The 22066-nt window shown below is 40.1% G+C and overlaps 1 protein-coding gene across 1 annotated transcript in view; it reads right to left on the bottom strand.

Moving 5' to 3' along the window:
- SLC9A7 (solute carrier family 9 member A7) overlaps positions 1–22066 on the bottom strand; it is a 145405-nt gene that overhangs the window by 62798 nt on the left and 60541 nt on the right. Inside the window, exons 2-3 of the mRNA XM_068532887.1 lie at positions 6556–6755; positions 4745–4822 (exon numbers count right to left, since the gene is read on the bottom strand). Coding sequence (XP_068388988.1) covers positions 4745–4822; positions 6556–6755 — 278 coding nt within the window. The remainder of the gene's footprint in view (positions 1–4744; positions 4823–6555; positions 6756–22066) is intronic.

Here is a 22066-nt window from a genome sequence, read left to right on the forward strand (position 1 = left end):
CTTTATCTAGAAATTTTAAAAGGCAGGAGTGCCCCAGCATGTGAGCCAAGCACCATCAGGGAAAGAGAGGGCACAGAAGAAGCACTCAGCCTGGATCAAGCAGCCATCACCAAGTCTGATCAGACAAAGGGCTGCAGGCGACCATTGGCCTGCATTCCAGACAGAGGACCTAAGACCTTGGCTTCAGCCTTCCCCAATGCCTGCCCCTCTCTGAGGCTGTGAAGAAGGCATCAAAGAATCCCTAGTGCCCCTAAACCACCTGCTCAGAACAGAATCCTTCAAGGGCTTCCCACACTGACAGTCATCAAATGAAGGTACCGCCTGTACATATTATAGACACATTAGGTTTGCCTCCTAAATCAGTCATTGTCCTCAGCCTTTTTTAAATGCTAATGCATTTATATGCCACTGTTTTGAAAAAAAAATTAGACTTCAAAAAAAAAAAAAAAACCAACAACTGTGACCTACTTGCCTTTAAAAGCTCCACCGAGTGCTTAAACCAAGGAGGGAGTGCATCAAGGACAAGACATGAGACCAATGAAACCCATGCGAAGTATCCAGGAGCAAAATTTTAATCCTAGATGTGCTTTCCCTTGCCACTCGGCTTTCTTTTGGGTAATCATTCCTATGGTTGGTTTGAATATATTAAGTAAATTTGTATTTATGATATTAGCCAAAGCAGAAAATTAGAAATGTAAATCTACCACCAAAAATGCATTCATGATATATTCTAAAATCACACACACACACACACACACACACACACACACACACACACACACATTACCCATCCCATTCATATCTGTTGATATGAACTGGAATTTTATTGCACCTTGAAAAGGTATAACATGCCACTTATTTGTATATTATTACACCTAGTATTTCATCATATACTTCATAGTTTACAAAGTACTTTCACATATTAGCTCATCCAACTCTCACAACAACCTCATCGTGAAGGTGTTTTTTGGACCATTTTATATGAGAGACAACTAAGGCTCAAAAGTGTGATGTGAGCTGCCTGAAGTCACATGTCTACCAAACCGCAGCACCAGAACTGGAAAGCAAGTCTTCTGACCCCAAGGCATTGCACTCTCACCACACAAGATGCCCTTCTTGATTCCCACCACATCCTTTTAGGGAAGAAGGACGGGAGGTGTCTAGTGGAATCCCGTATCTTTCATCATCTTCTTATTTGGCCTTAACAGTTCACAGTCACGTGTGGTTCACATGGCCATGACTGGTTCAGTCTCTCCCTTCTTTTCCCTTTCCATTATAGAATGGCAAAAAGAAACAAAAGGAGATGACATGCCCTGGTAAAGCCTTTGAGAATATAAACCTAAAACAGATCAGGATGAGAAGGTTTGCATTCAATGAAAATCCACCTGGCATCCCAATTCCTAGTTGTACCATTCTAAGCCTTACATTCCTACTCCTTGGGAAACCTTATCATCGCCCATTCCCCTGACAAATTTGAACATGGTGTGTGTGTACTGGGGGAAATTCACAAAACATGAAAGCTTCTATAGGTGAATTCTTTCCCTGCCAACGCCCTCTAAGCAAACTGAGTGGTAGCACAAAATCAAAGCTAAGGCCATGGTACATTTTTCAAGTTAGAAAAATGAAGGCCCATGTCTGAATGACAACTACATGTACATAGGTCAAAGGGTATGAATCTGTTTACATACCAGAGGTTAAATTGTGAAACACTTATTACACATTTAATCAGAGATGGCAACCACATAAGTACCAACTATTTAGGTGCCTGATTAAAAAGGGAAGAGACTAAACTAAGAGCTAATAATAACCTTTAAGACTAGCATTTCAAAAACAACTTAAATTGGTTAACCGGCAAAGCCTGTTATTTGTTTTTCTTCTGAGAAAATGAAGCTGACAAAGGGAAGGCTCTGCAAACACTAAGGTTTTTTTTTAGCCATTAGAGTGGCTCTCACAACCAATGGTTTGGTTTCATTTTAAATCAACTATGACCTTGCTTATACATTAGGATTAGTTATTTAAAATACCAAATTATTCATCACCCATTTGATCTTAAGAGCAGCTCCCAAACTCTTTATTTAGATAAAGAATAACATTATTTATACCTGTAAGATCATCTACCATTTGTTACATGTCAATAGCTGACATATAGATTCAGATTACTTTGGCAACCTCATAAATAAGTCAGAAAAAGGATACTTTTTTGGTACAGAAAACCTATATCTGGAAAGAATGTAACACAGAGGAACAACCCTAGGCCCTCCAGTCAGACAGACAGGCATAACCTTGACTCAGTCCTGCACCACCTACATAACCTCAAACGTCACTTAATCGTTCTCAATTTGGCTTCATCATCAGTAAAATGCAGGACATTCTCTACATGTCTGTGAGTGTCCAGATGTGCGTTGGGCTGGTGTGCAGAAACACAGCCTCCTGCTCCTCAAGCATCCATTGTGGAGAGGGGACTTAAGTTCCATCCCTCCTCCCTTGAAGGTGATGCAGTAAGAAGGGGCCATGTGATCTCTGAAGGGGGAGACTGGCTTGACCCTGACTTGTAGCCTTGACTCTCTTACGAAAAGTGGGGGAGTGCTCTTGCTCCTGTGGCCTCCATGCTATGAGCAAAAGAGGCAGCCTTTGGCAGGCCCAGCAATTTCTAGGATCTCTCCATTTCAGCCTCCCTATCTGTGACTGTGACCGACTTGGTGGCTAAAGGGCATCTGTCTTCAATTCATGAGGTCGGCAGTAAGGAGTCCCATTACCAAGGGCTAAACTATATCATCCAAGATGCGTCACCAGGGACTTTGGGTCATAAATTGATCATTCAGTTGCCAGTTAGCTCCTTGTGTCTGTTTATAAATGAGTTGGAAACCTGGGGGAGAGGGGTGTGAGGTAATCTACCACCCTCACATTCTTAGAGTTTCTGTGATGATCAGAAATAACGTATATAAAAACCGAAATAAAGGATATATGCAAAGTTCTTTATATCATATGCTCCATAAATAACTATATTTGCGTGGGTTGGGAAGAGTTTAAAAACCTTCTGAAAACTGAAGAGTTGCTTTGACAGAAGAACCAGCCTGATGGGCAGGCACCCTCTCATAAAATGAGTTGGGACTGTTCCCTCCTCTATGTTCTGAAAGATTTTGTGTAGGACTCATTATTTCTTCCTTAAATGCTAAATAGAATTCACCAGTGAAGCCATCTGGGCTTGTATAAAGGTTTTTAACTATGAACTCAGTTTATTTCATTAATATAGGGCTGTTCAAGTTTTCCATCTCTTCTTGGGTCAGTTTTGGTAATTTGGGCCTTTCGAGAAATTTGTCTATTTCACCTGGGTTGTCAAATTTATTGGTACAAAGTTGTTCATATTATTCTCTTATTGTCCTTTTAATGTATGAAGGGTCTATACTGATGTCCCCTCTTTCATTCCTGATATAGGTAATTTGTTTCTTTCCTCTTTTTTTCACCTTGACTGACCTATCTAGAGGTTTATCAACTTTGAAGGCATTCTCTACTTCCTAAGGATGTTACTGAGTTTTATTGGCAGCCAAGATCTCTCTTCTCCAGGCTCACTGAAAAGGTTTCCTTTAGTCCCCTTTCAGAAAGACAGCTGAAACAAGGTCCTTGGCTGTTATCTGAAGTAGGCCTTTTTGGAGGCTAAATTTTCACAGAATAGTCCCACAGTGGGGAGGAAGGGAGCCACTCACAGTATTTATAAAGGTATTTGGTATTTTAAATATCTAGGGGCTTAGGCCCAACCTTGCTGCTGAACACAATGACCCTCCCTCAATAATGATAGATTTTTTTTTAACTTTTTACTTTGGAGTAATTATAGATTTACAGAAGCTGCAAAAATAGTGCAGAGAGGTCCCATGGTACCTTCACACATTTTCCACCACTGGTTATATCTCACATAATTGTAGTGCAATATCAAAACCAGGAAACTGACATTGGTACAATGTGTGTGCATAGTTCTATGTCATTTTATCACATGTGTAGATTCTTGTAACCACCACTGCAATCAAGATGCAGAACTGTTCCACTGCCATGAAGATTTCCCTCATGCTACCCACTTTATAGTCACAGCCACCCCCTCCCCTTCTCATCCCCACCATCCCTAACCCCTGGCAGCCAATAATTTGTTCTCCATCCCTATAATTTTGTCATTTCTAGAATGCTATATAAATGAAACCATATAGTATGTGACCTTTTGAGATTGGATTTTTTTCACTCAGCATAATGCCTTTGAGATCCATCCAGGCTGTTTTGTGTATCAATAGTTTGTTCCATTTTATTGCTGAGTAGTATCCATGGTACGGATGCTTGTTTAACCATTCACCTATTGTAGGACATTTTGTTTGTTTCCAGTTTGGGGCTATTACAAATAAAGTTGTTATGAACAACCATGTACAGTTTTTGGTATAAACAGAAGTCTTCATTTCTCTGGGATAAATCCTCAGAAATAAAATCGCTGGGTCATATGGTAATTTCAACTTTAGTTTTATAAGAAACTGCAAACATGTTTTCCAGAGTGGCCATACCGTTTTACATTCCCACCAGCAATGGATGAGAGTTCCAGACTTTAAAACAGAAATGAGTCACTGATGATGAGTCAACTGTAGTCTCTTGAGTGGGTACAGAACACAGTAATAAGCAATCTGAGAGAAGGAAAAAAACTAGAATATTGTGCAGGAAAATTAAAGCAGAGATTCCCATGCTTTAAGAAATACTGGCAAAAATTCCTTACCTTCTTTAAACTATATCCAGCATGGAAAATAATTGGAGGCAGCAGAATGTTGAAAAAGACCTCTGGATCAAATGTTACCTAAAAGTTTAAAAAGAAAAAAAGCCAATTTTTTGTTGAATACCAATCGGTGCCATAATATTTGCTTAATATTTTAAGCCACTGACTAAAGTTTGAATATTTAAAACAAATGACATCAATGTGAAAAAATCACAGAGTCAGCACAGTAGAGAAGCCACAGCTCCCATGAGCACTGGCCTGTTCTTCTCCACACGGCACTTCTGCCTTCTACTCTTGGTGTGTTGTTGAATATGTATTAAGACACAACAATTCAGTGCAATTTTGAGAACTCACAGAAAGCTTCTGGTCAATGTTCTTCAACAAGAAATGAAAACATCTTGATTTTTATCAAACCTTTATAAAGGTTCAACTACAATAAAAGATGCAGGCATGATTCTTTATTAATTTCCTGTACCCTACCACATAATGATTTATAGACATAATCTTACTGAATTTAAGTCTCTTTTGAGTGACCAGCCATTTGTGATACGTAATGTGGACTAGATCAAAGTCTCCAGTGGTGCTAGTGATTTCCTGAATATCAACATAAATTCATCAACTCTAAGGGGACTAAAACTACCTGTAGGCAATCAGGGAAATCACTCTGAAACTATCAGCAAAGCCCTATCACATCCAGAAAAGAATTAAACATTCTACAAAGCCTCCTCACCTTTTTAAAGAATTTGTTCACATTGGTAGATTAACTGGCTCTTATTTCAATTAATTATTTTAAATCTCCATTCTAATTATTAAATGTAAACAGCCATTAGTGTGGTATTACACTGGGTATCCTTCTCAGTTGCATTTAATTTCACAAATGTTTATGGAAATCCCATGCATTCTTATGAAGGGTTGAGAGCCAAGAGTTCGCTAGGACCCGCCCTTAGGGACAGAGAGAAGATGGGCATGTTGAACGCTCCAGGTTGAGAATAATTTTCTTTAAGGATTATGGCAGATCCTGAGAACAATAATAATTTAATTTTTGGAGCACAGGCTACACTCTTTGACTGCAAGCTTTCACATATTAAAGGGGTCTCCCACAACTTGGATCCCCAGACTTTATACGGAAGCCCTCCTGCTGATAAGCCCGGGTGTATAAGGTACTAGAATGTATGTGGATAAATACAGATCTTGTGCTTATCCTGGAAATCACCCAAGTGAAGTGAAGAGATATATAATCCCTTTTCCTGTGGAGTATTTTAGCTACCCCCAACATTAAATGAAAAACAACATGTGGACTCAAATTCTAAGACAACAAGACATTTTTCCTCTGAAGATTCATTAAGCCTTTGGCATCAATCACCAATGAGAGTGGGAAACTCAATAAATGTTTGTAGAATATGGTAAAATAACCACGAAGAAGTAAGAATAACACTTCTGAACACTGATTATTAACAAGCTAAAAGAAAAATAAGAAACCAATCTTAATTTAAGAAAGAAACAATCTCATCCCTAAACCATAACGAGAGTAAGAGAAATAATCAAAAAGAGATGGGAGTTGGAGAGAGGAGCTGAGTGGGATGTACGAACCCACTGCACCACTGGTGGCCCACATCAGTCTGACAAAGCTAAAAGGCTCAAGTTCAAATCTGGTTCCTTCTCATCACAGTCCAAAAGCTTCCTAGCCAAACTGACAGCCAGGAATGTTACTGATGTTCCAGGAGTGTGAAAAGATTTCTGTTCACAAAGTTGAGACAGAATCGGAAAATCAAAAACCACGTCAGGACCAAAGTGGCTGAGTGGCCCGAGCTCACCTTCCTCAGCATGTCGTTCTGCTCTACACTGTTGACTTTGCCAGGGCTGATTTCTCCTTTCAGGGTGTATTCGAAGAACTTCCCACTGACATTCACTAATAAGGTGCTGAAGGCCCTGTCTTCCTGAGTGCAGCTGAGTGACTTGTCGTGACCACTGGTGGCAGTGGTGCCGTACCTCAGGATCACCCCGACGATGAGCCCTGAAACAGAGTGGAAGAAAACATCAGGCCTGTGGAAGGACACAGAGAGCGTGGGAACAATGGCAACGACTAAGAAACTCTGAAGTAACCTTAGAGACCAGGTAGATGATGTGTATTTTAGGGACAACTACACAGTCCTTCAAAAGGGTTAAGAATCCATCTATTCTGGCTTGAGTCCCTCAGCCACCAAGAGGACAAGGTAGGACAGTACCTTTCGGGATTATGACAGTACTCCGAGTACTCTGAACCACTGAGCATGTCTCATTTCTCAGGTTTTTGCTGGAGGAAGATGGGGTGATAAGAGGCAAAGTTTTTTTCTGCCTAGCACAGCACAAAGCAGAACCACTGAGCTCTTTGATTTGCACCAGCAGTATCCCTCAGGCCATCCGCCAGCGAGGACAAGGCCTCGGGAATGTCTAGTTGTTACAAATGCAATTTGTTTTGCCACACACTAGAGGAAGGGAAAAAAAGAAAAGAAATGCTTTTGCTGAGGTCATTTCAAGTATTGGGTATCATGGAGAAAATAATTACATCCCTTAGGGAGCTAAACAGCACAGTGCCAATTTTCGCAGTCATGATTCAGGGACTGGAGAGCTGGCTTCTTGGGGCTATGCCATTGACACAGCTAGCATAATTAGCTGCAAGTCTTTCCGTCTCATTCTGTTCTTAGCAGGGTTTTCCCTTTAGGAGGAAAAAAAACCAGCAAAATTGGGTGTAAGCATTTAATTCCATGAGTTATGAAGAAATGTTGCTCCCCTGGTCCTGGACATGAGTCACATGCCCAAGTAAAAGTGAGTGAAATGTGGAAAAAAAGAAAACATAAATAACCACCAGACACTTTCCACAATTCTCTCCTAGGTGGAAAACTTCCGACTTCTCTCTATATTCAGTTCTTTGCTAGCAATATTAAGAGAGAGAATGGTAAAATGCTCCCCCATCTCATTTTGCCATTAATGGAGAAAGTTATATGAGAAAAAGAAAGAAAATGTTTATTATATCCTATGTATAATGTTCTACAATGTCTCTTATCACCAAGACATATGAGAACTCACAAGACATTGTTGAAGAACAAATAATATATAAAATCCAGAAAGATATAGTTTTTTAAGCCAAACTCTGTGCTCTGTGTCTGTATTGCTTTATTATTGTTGTGGTGGTTGTTGTTGTTAAAGACCTGTACTAACATACTTGAACTTTGTTGACTTTTGTGAAAAAATAAAGTTGTAAAATTTTACTACAAATTAAAAATGAGGTTCTTGATAATCTCAATTTGAGAGCTTGGTCTCTGCCCTCTGGAAGGTACACACATGGTTTACATTTGGCAGCCAATCAAATAGACTGGGGTCCTGAGCAGTCTCTTTTTCTGGCTTGGCTGTGCCAACTCTCAGGGAAATTTGTCATACGAGGTGCCCATAAGGGGCCTTTGTCATCCTCACCTTCGTTGTGTCAACCTGTACAACGAAGGTCCTTTACTCTCTTAGACTATTTTGGGGAGTAAACTTTCTAGATCTTGTGAAGGCTGCATCCTTTGCACTCTCTTGTGGGGACGCCTCTAGCGTGTTATTGATTTGTGTCACTACTAACATATATCTCATCAAGGGCCAGATGATGGATCCTTTAAATTGGGGAAACGTCTAAATTGGTGAATTTTTAGAGTGCTCTCATAAACAGCCATTTTATTGGTACGTATGAAAAAACAAATTAGAAGGTGGTAAAAAAAAAAATAGCTAACCTAAGAACTCCCTCAGTTTAAAACAAAACAAAACAAAACAAAACAAAAAAACCAGTTTGGGAAGCCTCATTTGTGGTCTCAACCTACCCTCAATGGGTCTTACAGATGCTAATGAACAGGAGATTAATTGTTAGTTAGGTTGATTAACAGGAAGATAAGAACCTGAGAGAAAGTCTATAGATTTCTTTCCAAAAAGGTGAAAATTTTAAAGGGACTCGTCCCAAAAGGATAAAAATCTTTAGATGGTTATTAAGAAATGGGATAAATAAAACAGATGTTAATGGGATTAAAACAAAAGGTTTTGATACAACACTACCTAAGGTTGGATGGGCCAAAGGGACCCCCTATGGTCCCCAACATTAAAGGGCCCCAAACAAGTCCACTCCATTTACCCCAGTTAAATATATATATGCTTTTTACCCAATTGTAACCCGATTTTTACCCAATGTGTAACAAGGCCTCTTGACAAAATTAATGATGGCTAAACATCTTGAGATAGTAGGTCATACATTTAACTCTATATAGAATTAACTGTAATAGTGCAACTCTAGATGTGGGAAGAGGCAACAAAGGAAAACATCCCCTGGATCATACCAGACTAGTAAAACAGAAGATCCAGAGAATTTTAGGTTATTAACAGGGCCTAATCCAAAATTTAGCACACTGAGTGGCCTGTCAACACAATCCTCATCTGACCTAGGAATGAGCCTTCTTAGCACCTTGGGACAAATTGGTCAAGAAATGCTTCCCAAACCTTGGTCTAATTTACGACCAAGAGGAGGCGCTGTGGAAAAAAAAAAACGTTGCCTGCCATTCCAGGAAACAAAGAATATTGCCGGCCATCAGCCGCCAATGTAACCACACCCCCCAACCCAAGGTGTGCCCTGGGGAGAATTCAGATGGAGAAAAACATGATATGCACATAGATAGTTAAAATGCATATCAAAGGAATAATTTCAATGAGCCAGACTCTTGCATCTTCGCAGACATAGAAAAGTGCTAAATTCATTAACTTGAGAGGTCTGGTTTTTGTGATTAGCGGTAATCTTTTGATGTTCGACTACACATTTGGGTTTTTTTTCCTGCAAAAACTCCTATATATCCTGGCTCCTCCCTTACCTGTTTGGAACAGATCCTCCGAGCTATCTGAGAGGCTGTTTCCTGGGCTGTATAGTACTCAGTAAGGTCCCTGAATAAAACACGGTTTTCTTCAGTTAACAGTGTCTTCATCAGGAAAGCAAAATAAGTCATTTACAAAAGGCTATCCTTCTCCCAAATCAATAGCTGCTTTACATAATTCACTGTTTCTTTTCTGTACTAGCCTCATTATTTGCAGAGCTAACTAAAAAAATAAACCACAATAGCACAGGGTCTTCACAATGACAACTATTCTAACAATAGAGGAGTTGTGATACTGTGATTTATAATAAGAAATATATATTTGGTCTTTGTCCCAGTTTCCTGGTACAGAGCTCCTAAAACCCCCGGAATCTCTTAAGTGCTAAGTGTCTTTTTGTATGCTAATGAGATGACTGGTGGCTGGGGGTTCCCGGATTAGCCTCAGAATGAGGGCTGGTTGCCAGGGGAACCAACCAGGTGATTAGAGAGTTGGAACTTTTTAAATTATTTATTTATTTATTTAGGCTGCGCAGGGTCTTCATTGTGGCATGCGGGATCTTTTTAGTTGCGGCATGAGGACTTCCTAGTTGCGACATGCAGACTCTTAGTTGTGGCATGCGAGCTCTTAGTTGCAGCATGTATGCGGGATCTAGTTCCCCAACCAGGGATCGAACCTGAGCCCCCTGCACTGGGAGCACGGAGTCTTACCCACTGGATGACCAGGGAAGTCCCGAGAGTTGGAACTTTTAATTCCACCCCACCCCCTGACCTCCATGCAGGGAAGAGGAGCTAGAGGTTAAGTGGATCACTAATGGCCAATGATTTAATTAATCATACCTATGTAATGAAGCCTCAATAAAAATCCCCAAAGTACACAGGTTCAGAGAGGTTCTGGGTTGGTGCACACGTGGAGCACCAGAGAGGGTAGCTCACCTGAAGAGGGCATGGAAGCTCCATGTCCCTTTCCACATACCTTACCTTATACATCTCTTCCATCTGGCGGTTCCTGAGTAATATCCTTTGATAATAAACCAGTAATATAGTAAGTAAATGGGCTTCCTGAGTTCTCTGAGCTATTTTAGCAAATGATCAAAGCTAAGGAGGGGAACATGAGAACCTCTGATTTATAGCCAGTTGGTCAGAAGTTCAGGTGATAACCTGGACTTGTGACTAACCTCTGAAGTGAGAGGGGCAGGGGTCTTAATGAGGCCTGTGGGATCTGATGCTATTTCCAAGTAGATAGTGTCAGAGTTGAGTTAAATTGTGGGATACTCAGTCGGTATCCACTAGAGAGCTGGAGAATGGCTTTGGTGTGAGAAAACTCCCACACATGTGGTCAAAGAAATGTCCAGTGAGAGTACTGAGAGCAGAAGGGAAACAGGAGATTTTTCCTTACAGGAGGCTTTTATTTGCAGACAAATTCCTCAACTACAGGAAATACCCTCGCAGTCCCTCTCCGTAATCATCACCATCATACCTAGAACCATTATTAGATGACGAACGTTAAAAATAATACTACATACTTACAAAATCTTTCCCTCCCTACCCGGGTCCAATGTGCCCACACTAAAGATGTGATGGAGACAGTGAAGGTGATGATGCTGCCCCCTTGTGTTAAAATATGGCAACAAAGCCCCCTCACAGCAAAGATACAGGTTAAAACGTCCTGATTGATAGTTTTGACCAAAAATATACCAAGCAACAGGATTTGCTGCTAATTCAAGGAAGAGTCTGAGTAGCTCCTCAGACATTTAGATTCATATTTATTACCACTGTAGCCCATGGCACAAAAGGACAGTCATTGCTACATTAAGTTCACGTGTGGCATCTTCCACTTCAAGAAAAAATAAGACATTAGGACTGCAGAGGGGTATTTTAGTGAGAATATAACAAAGGCTTGGAAAAAACATGAATGGCACATTTTCATCTTCTAGATGTGGAAGACATCCTCTGACAGGGAACTATAAAGAGGTCATAACTACAAGGAATTAGAATTTGACATTAGGTATTTTTCAAAGCTCAGAAACTTCAGTATTCCCGAAAAAATGATGGAGAGCAACAGAGGCATTAAGGACTTACTTGATCAACATCATAGTGTTCCAGATTACAAAGAGCAATCATCTACTGTGTGTGGGCCAGAAAAATATCACATGTCAGCTGATGAAAAGAGACTCACTGATTTCACAGGTATATGACTAATGCTAGGAAAGAATTCAGTTTTGAACTTTTACAGAAAGCAAATATACATGAAACTCCTTTGACATCTGATGTGGCTTAAAGCAACATGGTGAACTCCAAAGGTGCAAAAATTCAAGACTTTTTCAGTAGAAAAAACTCAAGACTGTTTCAACTTTTGAGTATGAAAAAACTCCTGTATTTGCATATTGTGCTGATGGTATACAACTGCCAACTTTTCTAATGTTTAAAAGAAACACATAGGGCTTCCCTGGTGGCGCAGTGGTTGAGAATCTGCATGCCAATGCAGGGGACACGGGTTCGAGCCCTGGTCTGGGAGGATCCCACATGCCGCGGAGCGACTAGGCCCATGAGCCACAATTGCTGAGCCTGCGCGTCTGGAGCCTGTGCTCCGCAACAAGAGAGGCCGCGATGGTGAGAGGCCCGCGCACCGCGATGAAGAGTGGCCCCCGCTTGCCACAGCTAGAGAAAGCCCTCGCACAGAAACGAAGACCCAACACAGCCATAAATAAATTAATTAATTAATTAAAAAAAAAAAAAGAAACACATAACCAAAAAAAGAACCCTATATACAATTTATGCATGTGCCCATTGGTGGTATGAGGAAGGAACTTAATTATGGACAAAGCATGGTTCAAAAATGCTACGAGGCCATTAAAGGAACTAGCCCCCACTAGTCTGGTGCCAGTTTTTGTGACTCAGGTTGTTGGGAAGACAGTTGAACAAATCGACACTCAGCTGTAATTCTAGACAGCTATCCACCTGCTGCAATATTTAAATGTCTCTATTAATAAGCCTTTGTTAAGGAGCTGGGAACAGGTGCATGGATGTACTATTCTCTAACGAGACTCCACCTTCCCTTATATGAGCTACTGGGAGCAGCTGATCATCAGTCCAGTTTGGCCACTGCTATGGGGATTTTTACAGCACTGCAGGAGTTGTTCTGAGTTCTAAAGTTTCATCTGAAATTCTGAGAAAAGAAAGCGTCCCATTCCACATCCCGTTACACAGTGTTTGAAGAGAGTGATAACTATTTCTAATTGAGCGAATAAAGAGGATGCAATGGATGCCAGCAGTGACAATGATTTTTCAGGTTTGGGGGTCATTTAAGCGACTCTGGTTTTAAGAATGTATGTTACAGCCTTTTCAATATCCTTTTCTACTTGTTCTATTACTTATTATGCAGCTGTGCTATTCATTGATATATTCGTTTCAAGGAGAATTCATTTAAAATATTTTTGTTACTTGTTTTGAATATGTAATGAAATACTTTTTAAAAACAATTTTATTGAGGTACAATTTACATACCATAAAATTCCCCGTTTTAAGTGTACAATTCAATGATTTTATTATATTCACAGAGTTGTGCAATTATCACAATCTAATTTAGAACATTTCCTTTTGCAGTCACTCTCTGTTTCCCACTCCCAGCCCCAGGCAACTGATCTATTTTCTGCCTCTATAGATTTGCCTTTTCTGGACATTTCATATAAATGGAATCATACAATATGTACTCTTTTGTGTCTGGCTTCTTTGTCTTAGCATACTGTTTTCAAGACTCACCCAGTGTGGAAGAAAGGTATTAGTACTTCATTACTTTTTATTGTTGAATAGTATTCCATTGTATGGATATACCATATTTTGTTTATCCATTCACCAGCTGATGAGCATTTGCGTTGGTTCCACTTTTCTGCTATTATGAATAATGAACATTTGCATACAAGTCTGTATGGACATATGTTTTCATTTCTCTAGAGTTGAAACCTAGGAGCAGAACTGCTGTGTCATATGGTAAATCTATGTTTACTACTTTAAGATCTGTCCAACTGTTTTCCATTTGGGAAACTGTATGCCATTTTATACAATTTATATCCCCACCAGCAAAGTATGAGAGTTACAGTTTGTTTACATGCTCTACAACACTTGTTATTGTCTTTTGATTGTATCTATTTTAGAGAGTGTTAAGTGATATCTCACTATAGTTTTAATTTGCATTTCCCTAATGCCTAATGATGTCAAGCATACTTTTATGTGCTTATGAGTCATTTGTATATCTTCTTTGGTGAAATGTCCATTAATTCAAATCTTTTGCCATGTTTAAATTGGACTGTCTTATTGAATTGTAAGAGATCTTGATGTACTGTGATACAAGTTCCTTATTGAATATATGATTTGAAAATATTTTCTTCCAGTCTGTGGCTTGTTTTTTCTTTTCTTTCTTATTTTAAACTTCCTTGATACTGTCTTCTTCAATTTTTTCTTACTTTTTAAATTGCCTTAACAATAAAATAGACATTTTCCTTTGGGAAAAAAGTCTTTGAATTTTTAGATTTTATTTTTTATTGAGGTAACATTGGTTAATAACATCATATAAAAGTTTCATGGGTACAACATTATATTTCTACTTCTGTATACACTACGGCATAGATTCATTTAAGCACCACCATGATCAGGATACCAAACAGTTCTATCACTTCCAAGAAAACTCCCTTGTACTATATCCCTTGACAGTTACACCTTCACCCTATCTATAACGCCAGGAACCACTGATTTGTTTCCTATTACTAGAGTTTTGTCTTTTCAAGGTTAAAAAGAGTCATATAGTATGTGACCTTTTGAGACTGGCTTCCCTTGCTCAGCCAAACACCTTTGAGATTCACCCAAATATGAATTAACACTTCATTCCTTTTTACTGTTGAGTAGTATTCCATTGTGAGAATACACTACCATTTGTTTATCCACTCACCTGTTGAGGGACATCTGGTTTGTTTTCAGCTTTTGGCTATCACAAATAAGGCTGCTATGAACATCCATAAAACAGGGTTTTATGTGAACATGTTTTCAATTCTCTAGGGCAAGTACCCAGAGTGGGACTGGTCAGTCATTGGGCAAGTGTATGTTTACATTTATAAGAATTGGTCAAATCATTTCCCAGAGTTACTATACCATTTTGCAACAATCTACCCACCACCAAGCAATGTATGAGAGTTCTAGTTGCTTCGAATCTGATAACTCCTGACAATACAACAGAAAATCTGTGAATCGCCAATCAGCCACCCAATGCTATTCTGATAAAGGTTGACTTTAAAGAAATAAACTGAGTCTGTAGCCCTTCAAGACAAATGTTCTGTCTTGCTTCCATCAGTATGTGAGATACTAAAATAGTGAAAATCAGGCCCATCAGCCAAGAGTTCAACCTCCAATCCAATGTTCCTCTTCTTCAACAGCTAAAATTCCAAAGATTTGATTAAAACAAACATGGAACAAGTTTATGTGAGTCAAAAAACACCATCATTTCTAAGTAGTTTCCCCAAATATGGAATGTCACAGTTAAGAATAAGAGGAAGAAAATGACTTTAGGTCTTAGATATCTACTTGGGAAAACAAGATATGGAAAAATCATTATATTGTCCCATGAAGTTCTTGGGACACCAGGAACATCTTCTCATCATTGCTGCGCTGCACAGCATTTCTCTATGGGTGACCAGATACCACATACCTTCTGACAGTCTTTACAAAATGGAGATGCCCATTCTAGTATATAATGGAAGAGTGGGAGAGTCTTTCATTGAAAACTAGGAACCAAGGAGGCAGACTTGGACTCGATGACTGAACTTTTTTTTAAATAGATCTTTATTGGATTATAATTGCTTCACAATACTGTCTTAGTTTCTGTTGTACAACAAAGTGAATCAGCCATATGCATATATATATCCCCACATCCTCTCCCTCTTGAGCCTCCCTCCCACCCTCCCTATCCCACCCCTCTAGGTCATCGTAAAGCACTGAGCTGATCTCCCTGTGCTATACTGCTGCTTCCCAACTAGCTAACTATTTTACATTTGGTAGTGTATATATGTCGATGCTATTCTCACTTGGCCCCAGCTTCTCCCTCCCACCCCGTGTCCTCAAGTCCATTCTCTATGTCTACGTCTTTATTCCTGCCTGCCACTAGGTTCATCAGTACCATTTTTTTTTTTAGATTCCATATATATGTGTTAGCATACGGTATTTGTTTTTCTCTTTCTGATTTACTTCACTCTGTATGACAGACTCTAGATCCATCCACCTCACTACAAATAACTCAAGTTCGTTTCTTTTTATGGCTCAGTAATATTCCATTGTATATACGTGCCACATCTTCTTTATCCATTCATCTGGATGACTGAACTTTTAACTAGAGTCCAGTATGGTACCCAAGTATAAACTGATTACACTTGCCTCATTCTAGGAGGGGCCTCTGTTGGCTCAACACCTCCAGGGCCTGGAGAGATTATTTCTGTCTAATCCAGGGCTACAGTCTCAGGAGGCCATTGTTGCCACACACCCAAACCTCACTCTCCAAGCTCTATCCACCTGGCTCCTTTATCTCCCAATTGTTCCAAATTTTGATAACAGAGAGAGTATCACTAATTTAACCCCTCAAATCCCAAGCAATATGGATGACCACTCAAATTCTTAAACATATTTTCTTTAAAATGCTTTTAAAATAAAATTCACAGATTTTGAGAAGATAATGGGAGGCTAGCAGATTCCTGGATAATGTCTAAGGACCTTAAGTCAGGTATTTGAATATTTGATTCTGCCTCATACTCTGACATTTCCCAAAATCAAGGACAGTGTACTTGTGGCTGAATCATCACTCAACACATTTTAATTGCTGTTTTGTGTATTCCCCCTTTAATTAAAACACACTAATCAAGTTCAAGTCAACTGCCAAAGGACTACAAATGTTACTACAGCAGATTATCACACATTTTCCTGACCCGTTTGCCACTCTTTAAAGGTCCAGGACAAGACTTTCAGCTAAACATCAGCTACCTTTTGAAATAAATTAATCAATCTTTCCTCTGAGCCTCTGCCTGGAACTCTCTTCCCACTCTCTGCTCCCTAACCATCTTCACTGGGTTAACTCCTACTCGTCCTTCAAGTCACAATGTAGATATCACTTCTTCCAGGCAGGGAAGCCCTTCCTGATACCTCAGGACTGGGTTGGATTCTCCACAATCAGGGGTGCCCTCACAGACTTCAACATGAAAGAGGCTCCCTGGAATTGTTCAGGGAACAATGTACACAACCATATGTGGCAACCCATCTCATCATGCATTTCCGGAACAGTCTCCAATAGTGACTATGTTATCAGAACAATGATTGCACTGCACTGTGACTGCCATTTAAGTGCCTGTCCCTCATCCCCAGGGCTAATTTTCCTGAAGGCAATGCTCAATGAGTACTCACCACCCATCCCTGCATCTGACTACCACAACCACTCAGTAAACAACAATAGACTACGGAGACATTAGCCAGTAGCCGTGTGTTAACAAGGAATTACCCCATTTGAGTTATAAGAAAAGAGCCTTATTTCTGACGCCTAAGGAAGCAACTACATATTTTCAGCCTCTTACCTGCCATTAAAATCAAGGATGCCCACCTTTATCAGCCTTTATAATTTGGCCCAAATTAATGAATAAAATTCAAGTACTCTCATAGGTTAAAAAACTTCCAATAATTTTGAGGCATATTACAGAACCTACTTCCTAGAAGCCCTGAATTTAAACAACACTGCAAATAAACAAATGCACTAATCACAGTTATCTTAGAGAGCCATGAAACTGGAACACACGATAGTAACTACATTTGCTGCTCTAGTTACTCCAATTACTAAGGGATGGTTGAGTCTTAAACTGAAATACATGCAAACATATAGATATACACAACTGAAAACGGCGGGTTTGGAGAACACATGGTAAAATAAACAAACAAAACAGAGCTTGTGTGTACTTACCTCAATTTTTGATGGTATATTTAAAAAAAAACTATTTAAGAATTCACCTGAATTCAAAGACTAGCAACCAAAATAAACTATCTGCAATGGACTGACTGTGTCCTCTCAAACTCAAAGTCAAACTCTCAAATATATGCTGAAGCCCTAACCCACAAAGTGACTGTATTTGGAGATCAGGCTTTTAGGAGGTAATTAAGGTTAGAGGAGGTCATATGGGTGGGGTCTTAATCCAATAGAATTAGTGGCCTTATAAGAAGAGGAAGAGAGATCTCTCTCTCTGTGCACATGCACAGAGGAAAGGCCAAGTGAGCACACAGTGAAAAGGTGGCTTATCCAACAAGCCAGGAAGAAAGGCCTCACCAGAACCCAACCCTGGTGGCACCCAGATCTCAGACTTCCAGCCTGTGAGAAAATAAATTTCTACTGTTTAAGCCACATAGTCTGTGGTATTTTGTTATGGTAGCCCATACAGACTAGTATACTATCTTTTTGAGAAACTGTAGGTGGCTTCTCTGGACCATCAGCAATACCTCTACAGCTAACTCACATCCCACCTCCCAACCAGGAAACATTTCTTTTACAGATGAGAAGTTAAGCTCTCACTGCTGTAATACAGGGTCCCTAAACCCTACTCCAGAAATGTCTTTTGCTTATTTGTTTTGCTTTTCCCATACCACCATCATGAGTTTTCTTAATCTTCCAAAGGAGACTTACACCATGTTGACCTCCTGACATGAAGTCCCACTTTTGTAGAAAGTATTATCCTACGGCACTAACCAAGAAATTACCACACCTCTGTTCTCCCTGATCAAACCTGATAGGGTCAGACCCACGTTTAATTTTCATTAATGCTTTTAAAACATCACACACTTGGGAAGATCCTGAAAATGTTTAGAAATTTAGTCATAGTCACACAATACATAATTTTTTACTTAGGTGACCAATACAACAATTCAGAAAAGGGGGACAGGACTTCCCTGGTGGCACGGTGGTTAAGAATCCGCCTGCCAACGCAGGGGACACGGGTTTGATCCCTGGTCCAGGAAGATCCCACATGCCGCGGAGCAACTAAGCCCATGCGCCACAACTACTGAGCCTGCGCTCTAGAGCCCACGAGCCACAACTACTGAAGCCCGCATGCTCCAGGGCCCACGTGCCGTAACTACTGAGCCCGTGAGCTGCAACTACTGAAGCCCTAGAGCCCATGTTCCACAACAAGAGAAGCCACCGCAATGAGAAGCCCGCGCACCGCAACGAAGAGTAGCCCCTGCTCGCCACTAGAGAAAGCCTGTGCACAGCAACAAAGACCCAATGAAGCTAAAAATAAATAAAGAAAAGGCGGGGTGGGGGGGGAACAAAGGTTTAAGTTCAAATTGATTAATTACAGATACCAGTAAGATAACTATAAGAAGACTATAGGGCATCCTTTAAAAAATTTTTATTATGAATTATATCAGATACCTAAAAGTAGAAGTATAGTATATATAAGGGATAAAGAATAATATAATTGGGAAGGAATATACAACGGGGTTCAAAGGTACAGGTAATTTTCTGTTTCATAAGCTGGACAGTAAACACAGGTGTTTATTCCATTTTTTATCTGTATATAAGTTATATATAGTATTTCAAATATTTACTATATTTCACAAGAATTTATTAGGACAAGAATGGTCTGCAAGTCATCTACATGGCTTTCACTCAGCTTAATCAACAGTGCATTACCAAGAGGGCTAAGAACCCTTCGTACCCTTCCCAATCAATCCCCCCACTTCCTCCCACTCCACTGCCTGGAAACCACTAACCTCAATCTGGTGTTTATTATGCCCTTAGAGTTTAAATTACAGATATATATATTGTTTAATTTTGCATGTCTTTGAATTATGTATGGTATGAGTTATCCTGGAACTTGCTTTTTTTTCACCCCTCAATATGCTTGTAAGCGTCATCCATATTGACATGTGGCTCTGGTTCATGTGGTCTCGCTGCTATGTAGTATTTCAGCATATGGGTACATTCTCCTTCTGCCTCTCTGTGCCCCTTCCTGGGTAATGCTTCAGATACATTGTCTGGTTCACCAATTCTCTCTTCAGTTCTTTACCCTCTCCATTGGGTTTGTAGTTTCAATGACGATTTTCAATTTCTTGATATTCTATTTGGTTCTTTACCAAATACACCTGACTTTCTGTGTGTTAACAGAACCTGGACTAAGAGTTGAAAACAGTATCTACAATCCTCAGCTCTGCACCCTGTGGCTGCTGCTCACTTATTCCAATCTACGCCATGGAATGGATAACAACACATTATTATAAAAGGCCTACATGTCTCCTCCAAAGGGTAATGGCTAGATAAAGTCTGACCCCCTCACAAAGTCGGGAACACGGTCATCACTCAATAAATGTTTGATGAAAGAATGAGATAATGGAAATCAAAAACTATAATTTGACTACAAATAATATTAACAGATTATACACATAGGGAAGCATCAGTTCCCTAAATTATGAAGATAATGCCTTTTTCCCCTTGCAATTTATGTCTGGGTTTTGGCAGGCAATGAAACAGTATCTGGAAAGATTAGATTTTTGTATTTTTGTTGCAATTTCTTGAGTCATGAAATTGGTGTCTGGGAAGTATCAAAGTCAACACTAATGACACAACAAGAAACACTTCACACCGTATACCCAGCAAAATCCTTTATGTGTTTATGTGATCAGAATAAAATGTAATTACTCACTGGGTTTAATTCAGTCCAGCTGAAAACTATACATTATTTAACAGCCTACTTGATAAAATTATTTTAAAAAAAAACACAGAGTAGAGAAGAAAATCTGATTTTCTACCAGATTTTCTCTGACAGAAAATCTGTTGTTCATCCTTCTAAGAGTTGGTACCAAACAGATATACTCTGCATTCCAAGAGGGGAGGGCTCTGGGCTGGGTGCTGAGGAGACTTTGAGCTGGCTGGGACACAGCACCTCCCCCCCTCAGCCCCCAACCAGCACCCCCCCACACACACACACACACCAGCCCACCCTGGGGACCACATAATTAAAAATGAATTCAGAGGCATAAAAAGGCGGCACAGTGAGGAACAGAATGAATAATTCTTTCAGGTGAAAAAACAGTTCAGGAAAACTTCACAGAAAAGGTGACTTCTCAGTTGGGCCTTTCAAGATGAGTCAGACTTATTTTGATGAAAGAAGAGTGGGGTGTGAACTATATTTCAGAGAAAGCCCTCAGCATGAGGTGGGAAAGTGAACACTGACTAGAGCAGCAAGCCTGGGGAGAAGGGGGAAGGTGGAGACTGAGCATCAAGGAGTGAGGAAGACGGTAAGCCATCTCCTTAAGCCAAGCTCACAAGACAAGACTTTAGCCCACAGGGCCACAGAGACTTCTGGGCGAAGAAGGGGCATGATCTGGCCTGACTTTTGGAAGATACCATAGTAGCAATACAGGGAATTAACTGCTGGAGAGAGAGGCTACAAGAACAAGAACTTCGTCAGGCTTTCCTAAAAACATCTGCCTCTCAGGGGAAAAAGATCAAAATCATTCCTCCAATTAAGAAGATCCCTACATCATCCCATCGGCCTCCACCTCTTTCTTTTGTTCAAGTGCTGGTTATCATTCGGGTTCCCACAAATAGGATCCAGAATGCTCTGAAAAGTTACCCACCCAAACCTACAGATTAAGACAGATTTAGGAGTTACAGAGACAAACCAACCAAATGTAGTTGTAGGGACCTTATTTGCATCTTAAATCAAACTGCAAAAAAAAAAGAGTCAATTGGGGAAATGTGAACTCACCGGATATTTGGCAAATATTATGAAATTACTGTTATTTTTGAAGGGTGATAATGTATTGTGGCTATGTTGTTTAAAGATTCCTTATCTTTTGGAGATGAATGCAAAAATATTTACAAACAAAATTTGGAATTTTGTGTCAGTGACGTGGGGACGGGTAGCCGTGGGGGATACAGATGAAACATGATTGACTATGAGCTGGTAATTAACAACGCTGGGTAATGGGGACATGGGGTTTGGTTTATTATACTTCTCTGTATGTGTGTGTTTTGCACACCACCAAGCAATTCTCCAATACCAGCTGGGTTTCCTATAATTCAACTCAATTCTGACACTATCTACCTAGAGATAGTATCAGATCCCACAGGTTAAGGGCTCAGTCCCACGATACTCCCCCAACCCCACTTCAGGTGCCAATCACAAGTCCAGGTTATTCACCTGTGCTTCTGACCAACTGGCTATAGATCAGTGGCCTCCACAACACCCTCTCTGGGTTGGATTAATTTGCTAGAGAGACTCACAGAACTCAGAGGAACATTTTACTTACTAAGTTACTGGCTTATCATAAAAGGATATAACTCAGAAATAGCCAGATGGAAGGGATGCTTAGGGCAAGGTATGTGGGAAGGGCTGCAGAGCTTCCATGCCCTCTCTGAGCACGACACCCTCCCAGCACCTCCACA

Source organism: Eschrichtius robustus, chromosome X (genome assembly GCF_028021215.1).
Source record: "Eschrichtius robustus isolate mEscRob2 chromosome X, mEscRob2.pri, whole genome shotgun sequence".
Classification (NCBI taxonomy): Eukaryota; Metazoa; Chordata; class Mammalia; order Artiodactyla; family Eschrichtiidae; genus Eschrichtius; species Eschrichtius robustus.